The 13,624-nt window shown below is 33.4% G+C and overlaps 1 protein-coding gene across 10 annotated transcripts in view; it reads left to right on the top strand.

Moving 5' to 3' along the window:
* The window catches only part of RFX3 (regulatory factor X3), a 252,558-nt gene that overhangs the window by 210,111 nt on the left and 28,823 nt on the right, over positions 1 to 13,624 (top strand). For 5 of the 10 annotated variants that reach the window (XM_036217702.1, XM_016138328.2, XM_016138329.2 and 2 more), the window contains 3 exons: positions 3,339 to 3,436; positions 6,618 to 6,767; positions 10,025 to 10,233. In XM_036217702.1, the coding sequence (XP_036073595.1) occupies positions 3,339 to 3,436; positions 6,618 to 6,767; positions 10,025 to 10,233 (457 nt within the window). Of the gene's footprint in view, positions 1 to 3,338; positions 3,437 to 6,605; positions 6,768 to 10,024; positions 10,234 to 13,624 lie in introns of all 10 variants that reach the window. The other 5 variants (XM_016138324.2, XM_016138326.2, XM_016138330.2 and 2 more) reach the window with 1 other exon arrangement.

Below are 13,624 nucleotides of genomic sequence, written 5' to 3'. Positions count from 1 at the left end.
GCATTGTATTCCCACTATGAAGCAAATAGGAATTACATAGATAACTTAGATTGCCTTTTTTTTCAAGTGATGGTTGCTTTCTAAACTACCTTGTAGCAAACAAAGCTATTTTCTGCAGCTGTCAATATAAACGCTACTATGGATACTGTGTTAGAGGCAGTTGGAATGATTTTATGCCTACATCTTTATGAGCATGTACTAGTGACCTTAGCTTTAAAGACATGGGACAGAATTTCTACTCTCTCATGACATTATTAAGATAAAAGTAGTATTTTAGCTTGTGAAATTGGCAACCATGTACTTCAGGTACACTGTTCGTAGTCGATTTGTATGAAATTATTCCAGACAATATTTAAATAGGGATTTATTAAAACAAAAGGTGAAGATACTAATGTTTGTATATTTACACCTTCTTTTTTCTAAATATGATAGATAAATGTGGAAGATATGAGTTACTTCATATATTCCCCACCACCTCGAAATATTTGGTTACATATTTACATATAATATCAGTGAGCACACACATATTTATATAGAAATTCATTTTTTGGAAAAATCCAGCTGCCATTTCCTCACATTTTTATAAAATTGCCAATGTTTTCTACTCTGTCTACACCAAGTTTCCTGACTAAAAAAAAATAATTGAAAGTGATGTTGTCATGGAAAATTTCAGTGTGTAAATTCTCTACTGATTTATGTTTTAGAATCTGACTTTCCTTGTTTTTGTCTTGCTGCCTTTGCTCTGAATTATAATCTCTAGAGATGTTTAATTGCATAAGGTAGCTCATTAACCTATGGCATCTTACCACCAATGTACAATTTCTCTCTTGAGATCTGAGAAGAGATGTCAGTAAGCACTTTCTTTTTTAAGGCAAATCAACAACATCAATATTCATGAAATAATTCTAAAATGGTTTGCTTCTATGTTAGCATCGCAAGATTAACTTACAAATTGAACAGTTTCCTAACTTAAATCATGTATCAATTTAATTACCTTTAAGCCCCACAATTTAAATGCACAGTATATTTGACCTTTGTTTTTTGCAAATTTTGACTCAAAAACCAATTTATTCTGTCAAGTAGTTTATTTCTACGTTCAGCAGACAATGCAACGTCAGGAATTTCCACATTAAGTATAGTTTATAGTTTCTCTGAAATTATAAGAGACATTAATGTGCCAACTGAATTTGGAAATTTAATTCCCATTCTATAACAAAATAAAGCTTAAATTACAGTTTAGATAGCTACTTTCTGATTGTATGCATTTTGATATTAATCATGAGCATGTTGAAACAAGTTAGCTTTAGAATAGATTTTAAATTTCAAACCATCCATTCATGAGAAAAGTTGTCAGAGTTAATGTGCACAATTTGATCTGATGTGAACCCCTATAGAGAGAGCAAGCATAATTTTATTTTTAAAAATTGTAATTTTGTGGCTACTAGTACTTCACTCTACCATTTACTGTCCAGATGGGATTCCTTTTTTTAGACAAAAAAAAAGTCTGCATATCACACTAATTTAAAGTCAGCTTGAAATTACTATGTACTAAAATATATTTATCTGAAAATGAACAAAAAGTTAAGTGTAAAGAATTGTATAAGAACTCAACTGGTAATACTTAAAGATCTAATTATGAGGTATGATTAAAGGTGGCCCAAAATATTTAGTACAGAAAAGTCAAAACTTAAAATCATTTGATATACAAAACATATATTTTTATTTTATAATATCCCTATCATCGAATTTGTCTAGATAAAACAAGACTCATATTAAAATTTTTAACGTAACCTTTCCCAGTTCTTGTTTTTTTGAATAATTATTATATATTAATTAGAGAAAATGCAAAATACAGATAGCCAAATTGAATCTTGCAAAAAAATTTACTGAGTTTCAAAAAACGTTATTAATCTTTTTTCACTCTTTTTCATTTCCATTCATGCCTGCCCTCCATGATTCTAAGTACATAATGCAACAGAAAAATATTTTTCTTTCTTTTTTCTTTTTTGGCTAAAGTGGAAAGCTTTGGAAATTTCAAAAGATTAGTTCTCAAGAAATTTCCAACTCGATGTTTCCAATAAATGATTATCATGGTTAAGAGTGTGCTCTTCTTGAGTGTTTTTCCTAATCGAAATTTAGCCATTTTAATTTCTCTTTTGTCATTTGACCAGTTAATTAAATCATTTTAAAAAATAGTTGTTTTTATTATTGAATTAGTAACATTTATATAATTTGCAAGTAACTTGAGTAAACTAAATTATATCTAACCCTGCTTTAACAAAAGTAATAGAGAAGCATGTCAGACTCATTTCAGCACAGAATGAAAAACAAAATAATTTAATCCTATCGTTAACATTAATGTTTTTGGGAGCCTTGGACAAAAATGTAACTTCTCTGTTTCTTATACAAGACTACCAAATGTAATACCTACCCATATTAAATGTCTAACACTGCTCCCTACACTGTATAGAGCCTTGAGCACAGATGAAGTAAAATGCTATTGACTGAATTACTTGAACAAGAGAAGAATTCTGTCATCTATTATATAGCAATCTCAGTAAACTGATTCCTTCTTGTAAAATAGTCAAAGATGCCTCTAATTTTACGACCACCATAAAAAGCTACTCTCATGGGACCTATCCCTATTTCATGTTTTAACAGACATGCGAAGAATATGGAATGGACTATTTTAGGAATATCTTAAGAATATTGATCTCTGTGACAGCAGTTTCATTATACTGATCTTTTATCTCTGCCTTCCAAGTGAAATGGAGGATAGTTATCCAAAATTTTCAAGTTAGGCAATTTTAATTTTTACCTTACTTTCAACAAGAGTGTGTGGCAACTACTCTGATTCATGCGTTCTAGCGTAAATGGATGCTTAGAGAAGGAGAGGGAGCTTTGCGTTATCTTCTTTTTAATTAAGAAGAGGACACTAGAATAAGAGCTTGAAAAATCAAGATGAAGAACTTAGAAAAAAAATAGCCTTTAAGTACAGAGCTGTTAATGAAAAGTGTTTTGTCTAAGTTAGAAAATTCCATAAGTATATTCACAACTGGTATATGTTGCTATAAGCAAAAATGTTTGAATATTTTCATTTCTCAACAAAGTATCATAAGTATCTGAGAACAAAATAGCTTTAAAGAAAAAAATGCTCAAAATGTAATCTTTGGATGCTTTCAGAGTTAGGAATAATGCTAAATAAATTCTCGTCAATTAGGACAATATAAGTTCTGTGCTATTTCACATGTCATGTATGTATGTTTTCCCTTAGTCTGACATAAAGATTAATGTTCTTCGGTATCTTTTTCGTTTCGCTTTTATTCTTTAACATTTAGGTGCCTTGACCCAAGCCATTCGAAATTTTGCTAAAAGCCTTGAAGGTTGGCTTTCCAATGCCATGAACAATATTCCACAGAGAATGATACAAACCAAGGTAGGGTTTTATATCTTTACTCTTTCTTTTGTGTTTAGGAAATTGTTCTGAACTGTCAATTATATGTGTCCAGTGAAAAAGTATCATGTAAAATATTAATATAATATATAGAACTTTTAAAACTGATGTTTATATTTGTATTTTGTAATTATGTAACAAAGAACCTGTACAAGGGATGTTTTTGTTAATGCTCTTTTCAAAAAGACCAGAGAAGCCTTTTAAGTGTGGTATATTTATAAGTCCTTTTCATATATATATATATATATATATATATATATATTTCAGATTGCTTATTTCAAATATTAAAAAGAATCGCCTAGAATTTTCAAATAGTTTTTATGTAAGGAGTTTTAGATTTTTTAAGTCCCTAACTATACTCATTATGTTGTGAAAAATTTGTGTAAATTAATATTCTTTTCTTTTTCAGGATTTTTTTTAACATGGGAGAATGCTTTTGTGAATCAAGTAATTATTTCTTAAAGTGAACAGCTATCTCATAATCGATCAGTGTATATCAGGAATGTGGATTATTTAGCTAGAGATATGAATTCTGTTCTCCACTTTGTCCCCTACTAACCATGTTACTTGAGGTTAATCTGCGAACATACCCATGGCAAGATTGCACTAATTCTGTCTAAACTTTGTTACCAAAAATTTCATTTATGAATTTTTGTCAATGACTGTATCCACTGTTAATCTCCAACAATATGCATTTTCTTTGGGGCATAATTGATAGATTGAAGCTCTTGTAGCTGACAAATCTGTCTGGGAACATAAGTAGCTTCCAGTTCTTTCTGCTTTGACTAACAGTTTGCAACAACACGTTCTCTCTCTAAAACATACAGAAAGAAACATTTCATTGATTTTCCACCTCAGATTTTTGCTTTATATATCCAATGTAAAAGCATTATGTAAAATGTTGATATAATGTATAGAACATATAAAACTGATTTTTGTTTGTATTTTATAACCATGTAACAAAGATTTTTATATTTGTATTTTATAACCATGCTGTCAATACATTAGGGTAGCCACATGTAGCTATTTAAATTTGAATTTTTTAATTTAAATTAAATTAAAATTTAGTTTCTTAGTCACACTACCTGCATTTCAAGTGCGCCATAGCGTCATGCAGGTGGTAGGTGCCATATTTGCTAGCACGTATGTAGAGCATTTCCATCATTGTAGAAAGTTGTCCATGACAGTGCTGTTCTAGGGTGCCACACTGAGGTGGGCAAAAAAAGGAGGTGTTATTTGATTATAATGGTCAGAGGAATGCTTTCCAATTTGCAGTCAGCCATATTCATAAAAATACTTCAAACAGCTGAAAGCACCTTCCTTCCCAGTGCCATTCCATATGATAGCAATTCAGCTGTAATGTTGGCCACCTCACTGATCTCCAGAGTTGATTTTATTTACCTTGGTGGAGGACGCCTTCTGTTATTCGTTTTCACTGATATAGAGCTTTTTTTCAGCTGGACATTCAATCAGTGAAGACAGTCTGCCCTGACTACCCTGACAGAGGAAACAGCATAATTAGGTTATGAATGGTTATTGTTATCAAAATACCTGGATTCATGTCTCATCACTGTAATATAGTTACTCTGTGACCTTGATTAAGCTACTTGACCTCTTTAAGTCTTAATATGTGTCTAGTAGGATGGTTACGAGACTTGAGCAAGTAAATATATATGAGGCACTTAACACAGTGCCTAGCACATAGTATGTACTTGATTAATATAAACTACAGAAATTGAAAAAATGTAAGACTTTTTTGAGAGCATGTGAATTTTCCTCCCAAGTTCCACATAGTCCTAAAACATCTCGCTATCAAGATAGAGCATCCATTGACCTGTGAATATCCTCTACCAGTCAGCAAACTGACTAATTAATTGCTGCATCTATATCTGTAGTGATTTAATACCATACCATATGTTCCTGTAAATATGTTAAAATGCTCCTTAGACCTACTGTATTTGTAACAAGTTTCCTTGAGATCATGAGATTTAGATATTTACCTAGACTTTTTTTTTTTTTTTTTTTTGGCATTGTCTTTGATATATTTAATTGTAACCTGGTTCATTCAGGGTTGCAGCAGGAAACAAATGGTATATCCAAATGGGAGAATAATTGAAGAGAGTTTAATAAGGGTCTATTTCCTAAGGTGTGAACAGAGCTAAGAAAAAGAATGGTAAAGCACACCAGGACAAGCAGTAACGGGAAGCTCTGAAAATCCCTAGGTCTGAAGGGGAAAGAGGTGAAAGTTATGGCATTAAGAGATCCTCTTCTTGCCACAGTACAGTGGCCTTAAAAAAAAAAAAAAAAAAAAAAAAAGTGGTCTTTACCAAAACAGAGAGAGAGCAGAGGTTTTAGGGAGGCAAATACTTGACCACTCATTATTCCCATCCTTCAGTCTCCTGCCAGGACCTGTCTTGGCCAAATCCAAGGGAAGCCAGAGTATAAGTGAGGAGGTTAATGTAGTACACTCAGTCTTCCCGGGCACAGAGCAGAAGAGATAAGGGTGGAAAGTAGATTTTTGAAGGGCAAATGGAAATTTCCTGACTAGCCCTTTTACAAAAATTCAAAGTTATTGTTACTTATATCCGATGTTTATTAGCTCTGTATTTGCTGATAAAGGCTATTATGAATTCCTCTGTTTCACCTTAAAATTACCCAGGTTTCTATAAAATAAAGATAGTAAGAGTGAGTCTGAATGATAGTGCTCTGAAAAGTATATTTTTAATCTATTTTAGAAAGTGAGGCTGTATGGTTTGGTTTTCCAAGTAAAAAGAAAAAAAAAATTATTTGCCTAGTTTGTAGTACAGAGAGCAGAAAAGAAAAGAAAATCAACATTTTTTTTCTATTTCCCTAGACAAAGTCATTTTTTTGCCATGGAAGAGTAGTTACTTGTAAGACTGGTTTAATTAATGCTGCACTCAGATGTCAAAGAATGTGGGAGTTTGTTTTAGTCTTGACCTCAACCCACTCAAAAGGAAAATAATACTTGGTTTAAGGATTTAAATGTTATACTTTATAGGTAAGCTCTCTTACCAAATGAATTTGAAATACATATCAGAAAAAAGCATTTAAAATTTGGCAAGGACATAAAGATTTGAACACTTGTAGTGGTCTCTTTTACTGGAGTGAAAAAATATTCCAGTTGAATTAGATTTCTTTACAGGTTGCCGCTGTAAGTGCCTTTGCCCAGACTCTGCGAAGATATACGTCGCTCAATCACCTGGCCCAGGCAGCTCGTGCAGTGCTTCAGAACACTTCTCAAATCAACCAGATGCTCAATGACCTCAACCGTGTTGACTTTGCCAATGTCCAGGTATTCTGTTTTCTGACAAAATGTGTCTTTTAAGAAAAGACACCCAGTTTTACTTCTTACTTAGGATCCTCCTATTTCTTTTCATAGTTACATCAATACACAGGCGGAATCTATAGTCATGATGTCCTGAAAGAGGAGAATTTTACTCAGCTATGACTTTACTGCTCCTCTGTTTTGTGGTTAAAGTCTGCCAAGATTTAGAGCACTAGACAGCAACATATGTCACCAGGGTTTGCCGAATAGTTAGTGGAGTAAAGTCAATCGCAGTCATTAAAGTTAGGCAGTAAGATTAAATTCTTCAGTCTCCTAGCTGTGGGATCTTGAGCAAGTCACTGAACTGCTTTGTTTGGGCTTTACTTTCCCTACTTTATAAAACTTATCTTAGATTATTGTTTACATATTTCTTAATACATAAAGCCCTTAGCATTGTAACATGCAAGGGACATTTGTTCTTAATAGTGCCGTACCGTGAAAGAACTAAGAATGACTCTATTTCAGAGTTTGCTATTGGTTTCTGGTAGATGTTTGTTCATTTGAAAAGAATCAGGTGCAGCGTTTGGTTATTTTGATTATCCAAATGAAAAATATGTATTTTAACCTCGTGATCAAACTACTCACTTGTACTTTAAATTACACTTAAAAAATAGCTATATTAGCAATATTATTATGGGATGCCAACTAATATTTCACTTCAGATACTAAAGTAATAAAGGTAATTGTTACTGTGTAAAGTGTTGTTGCTCACTGAAAATACAAACAATAAAAGAAAAATACATAAACTGGACACAATCAAAGTTAAAAATTTTTGTGCTTCAAAAGAGGCCATCAAGAAAGATAAATGGCAACCAAAGAGTTGAGACTATATTTGCAAATTCTATATCTTATTTTTAAAATTGTACTAGAATCACAAAAAGAACTATTACAACCCAAAAATAAAACAGTTAAAAAATGGGCAAAGATCTGAATAGGTGTTTCTCTAAAAAAGATATACAAATGGCTAATAAGCACCTGAAAGATATTCAACGTAATTATCTATCAGGGAAATGAAAATCAAAACCATAGTAAGATACTAGTTCACATACACCAAAATGAGTTTAATCAAAAAGACAGATCATAGCAAGTGTTGGTGAGGATGTGGAAAAACTAGAACCCTCATCACTGATTGGAACGTAAAATACTGCAGCCACTTTGGAAAACAGTCTGGCAGTTCCTCAAAAGGTTAAACACAGAGTTAATATATGAATTACCAATTTTATTCCTAGATATAACCCCAAAGATATTAGAATATGTGCACATAAAAACTTGTCCATGGATATTCATAGCAGTATTATTCATATTAGCTAGATAAAAGTGGAAACAACCCAGATGTCCATTAACTGATGAATGCATAAACAAAATGTAGTATATCCACACAATGGAATTTTGGTCAATAAGACAAAGTAAAGTTTTGATACACGCTACAGTGTGAATGAACCTGAAAATGTTATGCTAAGTGAAAGAAGTCAAACAATTTATATGAAATGTGCATGTGAAAAGGTTGGAAGGTCTATACATTAGCATGTTGTAGTTATCTCTTAATGTTGGCATTTAAATATTCTTAATATTTTGTTTCTTTTTTGATTATTCATATTTTCAATTTTTCTGTAGTCACATTTTAATGTACTTAAAATATTTAAAAGTGGTATTTATGAAGTAAAATCAGAAGCTATTTATGATTAATTAGATAAGAGAAAGGATAGTAGATGATATCATCAACTGGAAATATAGAAGAAAATATAGATTTCCCTGGAGGAATTAAGTGAATAGAGTTTGTGCATTCTGAGGTACCTCCCTACTGAAATACTGCTCTCCCTTTCCTTCTCCCTCTCCTTTTCCTCTTCTTTTCTTTCTCCCTCTGTCGCTCTTGTTCTTTATTAGTTTTAGGTGTACAGTGTAGTGCTTAGACATTTGTATAATTTACTGAAATAGCTCTTGAATAGGTAAAGTTTGTAGAATCAGGAGAAATGCTGGAACCAAAAGATGGAGATTAGGTATTTATTCAGTTGAAATTGTTGATTTGAATGAACTTATCCTCTGAGAGCAGATGGAATAAAAGATATAGCCACTCTTTACAGAAAAATATACACATATTTACAATGTTTTGGTATAGAATTAGGACTTTCACACACACTCCCCCCCCATGCACACACACACGTGCGCGCGCACACACACACACACACACACCCAGAAACCTATGTTGAGAATATTGTCTGGGCACAATGAACCCAGCTTAAAAATTATTGTCACATTTTATTTCTCTAACTTTATGCTTAGGGAAAACAAAGCCCACTTAAATTAAATGAATTGCTTGAGGTCAGTCGAGTTGATTCAGGCCCTGTATTAAAATCCATGTTATCTAACTTTTGGTCGAATACTATATTACCAAGTAATTTTGACCTTGAGAGTATAGGTTTTTTTCTTTAATCTTAAAAGATGACATAGCACTGGAAACATTATAAAACTTACAGCAGCCACAACCAAGTAGCCTTGGAAGTTCCTATTTTCATTGCTGTTACCAAACATGAAACTTCTCAATCAGAACCAAAAGGAAAACTGTAATAATAAAATACCTTGGCAGATAGCATGTCTACATTTTCTCAAAAGTATTTTTGTTGTTATTGTTGTTGTTTTGAGTTCTGTGAATTAATTTGTATTATTGCCTCACTTTGACAGCCCTTGAGATTCTAGTTCCAAGTCTATAAAAGTCATACAGCATATGTTTCTACCTAGTACTATTCAGAGTTTGTTTCAGTTTTAATCCTAAGGGGCCACTTTTGGCCAATTAAATTATTTATCCATCTGACTTAGCCTAAATCTTCTCAAATGAATTGGCTTTAAAGTTTCTCTGATTGGGAGGTTAGGGTGAAAGAAAGAACTTTTGAAAGCAATATAAAAACTGAATAGAATGAAAGACCCTGCATACCATAGGTTCAGGCTTCTATTTTTCTTAAGTAATCATGTGTTTAGTCTTTCACGCTATCTAGCTAATGTAGCAAAACTGAGTCATGCTTTTATGTCACATCACTTTTTCATGCACAAAGGTGATAGCAGTTTCCTTAACAACTGACAGGTAGTTGTTTGTTTTCATTTTTTTCATTTATTTAAATTGTTTGAAGTTTTCATTATAATTTCCTATTCATGCATATGGTTTGTGTGGTGACATTCAATGAAAAGATGCTGAATTGAACTTTTCTTTTGCTTTCCATGTACTGTCCCAGGAGCAGGCTTCCTGGGTGTGCCAGTGTGATGACAACATGGTTCAGAGACTAGAAACAGACTTCAAGATGACTCTTCAGCAGCAGAGCACCCTGGAGCAGTGGGCTGCATGGCTTGACAATGTGATGATGCAAGCACTGAAGCCCTATGAAGGCAGACCCAGTTTTCCTAAAGCTGCCAGGCAATTTCTGCTAAAATGGTCTTTCTATAGGTATCATCTCAGTCTTTCCTAAGCTTTGTTTTTCGTAGTCGGCAAATACGTGTATATATAAATGCTCCCCAGACAAAAGAAAATAGATGAGTGAAGACTTCAGTTTGAAGAAAATTCCTGTTGTGATTATCTTTAACCCAACTCATTGAGGACAGCATTATAGAATTGTACCAGGAAGCTTATGGAAATCAGCTTTCTGCTAGGAAAAGAACATCTCAAAGTCCTAGAATTCTCAGATGGAAACATCTAAGATTCCAGTCTAGATAACACGTTCGGCCACAGACAGAAAAGGGCTCTTGCCGTCCATCTGGAGACATGCATCTTCAGGCTTCTTTCTTGAGGACTTAGCACCATTCTTCTTTTTATTCTCTGATTCATTGATTCTCAAAGACCAGTAGCACCACTATCGCTTGGACACATGTTAGAAATGCAAATTCTCAACTCTCTCTGTTGACTGTACCAAAATCAGAAACCCAGCAATCTGTGCTTTTGAAAATGCTATTCTGTTGCATGCACAGAACCATCTAGTTAATTTCTTACTTTGATTGATTACAGCTGTTTTCAAACCTAGCTTCACATCGGAATTAGTGTAAAAAAACCCAAAAACCTAGATATCTCCCCAAACCTACTGAATCAAAATATTGATAGAAAGTAGTGATTGGGAATAAATCGGAAATAATTTTTCAGAAACTTATTCCTGATAATTCTAATGCATAGCCAGTTTAATATCCAATGATCTAGTAAACAATGCGAAATGAATCACTTTTTGACTTAAATAATGGAGATATAAATGTATATTTATATCTGCCCTATAAGGCAAGTATTAAATGACACAATTAACAGTTTAATTGAAAACCTATTGTCCAATTCGAACACTGAAGAGCCCTGGAAAAGAAAGGCTTTCAGATTACCTGATATATGATATAAAATGTTGGGATGAGCTATTGTCTATAGGTCCGCCCCAAGGGTTAAAAACAGAGCCTAGGTTGGCATATATACCAAATATACTTAAGATGGAATTGACACATGGTGTTCCATTTCATGTGGTGGGAGTTCATTTTTCTCCTCTTTTAATAAAGATGGTCCCACTGGCTTGGGCCTAAAAGCTACATCTACTTTAAGGTTTAGGCAGGTCCCTAATTTTGATCCTGTGCAGCCTTGCACATGTCAGAAAGTAGTGACCATAGGACACACCACTGACAGTGACTGTGGGTACACCATGGTTATCATTTGGACATCAGTGGTGAATCCGAAGCCAGTTGTGAGGAGAGAAGGAATAAGAAGTAATAACATTGAGGAACTAGTAGTGCCTGTCAACCCAGTAAGCCCAAACTATAGGATTTCCATCTTGTTTTGATCGCCTTTATAAAGGTGGAATCAGAGATCTTTTAATTATGATGGTAGTTGCTTTGGTTTTTATTGTAAGTAACTTTTTTTTTTCTTAACTGATTTGGTCTAATTCTTATTTCTTAAACAGAAGTAGAGCTGTAGATCTGCTATATATGTTTAATTAAGAGTTAGAGTATCCTTATACTCTGAAAATAGTTTTCTAGTGTCTAGCCCAGGATCAAATGCAGTAAAAGAAAGCCTACCAGTTTTGTGGTGTTGTGCTTCTGGATTTTAGATTTTTGGTTTCTGTTTGTTTGTTTGTTTTGAAATAGACTAATTCCGTAGTTCTATCTCACATATATTTAATACCTTTAGCCCACATAAATTGAGAAGCACCTTATTAAGGTGCTGTCTGACTCTGTGACCCACGGGTGTGCTTCAGTAAAACCAGTGCTAGGTTTAGATCTGGCTGTTAATAAGAAATGTGTTTTCCCTAGATATATGGGGAAGATTTAGACAATTGCCACAGTGCTCAAATTAGATGAAGCAGCAATAGTAATAATAATAGACTTGAGAATTTTAACTTGGGAATATTTCTTAAGAAAATTTCAGGTATTTCCCCATTTGTTTCCAAGTTGGTTTTTTATTCATCCATATTTTTCCCCCAGAAAATTATATAGATGGTATATATGCTTCATGAGTGATTAATAAAACAGAAGCTATACCAGCCGGTTGTTTCAAAACCTATATTACCAAAAGCAGAGTGCATCCTCTATATCAGAAAAAGCAAGGTTTTTTTTTTTCTTCTTACTGCTTTCTTATGTTGTTATGTCAGACCTACCCTTACTCCTTCCTATTTTTTTTTCCTATATTCAGTTATACCATTTTAAAAATACACCTCTGGAGCCTTCGTCTCCACAGAGATCTGTTGCAGGTAACTTGAAAAGGGAGAAAATTACTTACTTCTATTTCTTGTTCTTGCAGATATACAAACCCAGTAGATCATCACTTGTCTGCCCTCTGTCCTCCCTGAGTCGGGGATAATTGGGTTGTTATTATTAGACACTATTATGGTTATTATTTTCATTTCAAAAAGACTTGAAGGCATACAGTTCAGGGCCACAGAAAGAAAGGCATATTCAGACAGATGCATACCTCCTGCTGGTAGGCAAAGTCAATAGCTTAGAAACTTAAGATCCTTTAAAAAAGGAACCTTTTTTTTTTTTTTTACTAAGGCATAAGAACACATTGAGTAATGCAAAATGCATTCACAAACTATCAGAGAAGCAGAACTGCAGAGTACTTTTTTTTAATGTTTTGGCATTATAATAAGAATTTGGCAGTCATGTATACAGACTCTTGATGTTCTGAAGTCAGTTAATCTCATAATTTCTAAAATTCTGTGTATATACTTGCATGCATACAAATATAGAAATGGACTGGCAAAGGATCATGATATCAACTGGCAGTTGATATACCTCTGCAAACACCTTTTTTTTTTCTGAATGGAGGTCTCTCTTTGCCTAACCTGGCTTTGAATGGCTACTGTTAGCTTCCTGGGAGGTAGGAAAAAAATATATATATATATGTCTTTCTTGAACAGAAATGGAGGATTTATGTGGGCCATTTCTCAGCTTGCATGTTTTGTGGATAACAGAATACAGCGTTCCTCAGGGCCACTCTGAGGCTCAACCAAATATTCCATTTTTAAGAAACAAAATTTATAGCTTTGATAATAATTTGAAAGAGGGTACAAGGAACCTAGTTTGCCTACCACTGGAGAATATTCCAAAAAGTAGTAGTTTTTTAGAATCAACCGTAAGCACTATTTGAAAAAAAAGAATTCATATAGGGGTCATTGGTATGATGTTCTTACCTTTCTTCTTAGGAAGGGTATGATATACCCGCAAATACACAAAGAGGTAGATTGAGTATATGTGTTAGGGTAAATGTTTCAGTTTCCACACTGTGAATTATAAGATAAGTATGCAAGGATATTTAACATTTAACATTTATAACTTATTTTAAAAGGAGTTGAATTTGTGGTAATTTAGCAAAATGA

This window comes from Rousettus aegyptiacus, unplaced genomic scaffold (genome assembly GCF_014176215.1).
Source record: "Rousettus aegyptiacus isolate mRouAeg1 unplaced genomic scaffold, mRouAeg1.p scaffold_m13_p_3, whole genome shotgun sequence".
Lineage (NCBI taxonomy): Eukaryota > Metazoa > Chordata > Mammalia > Chiroptera > Pteropodidae > Rousettus > Rousettus aegyptiacus.
The sequence above is the reverse complement of the archived record's forward strand: the minus strand, read 5'-3'. Positions and strand labels throughout refer to the sequence as shown.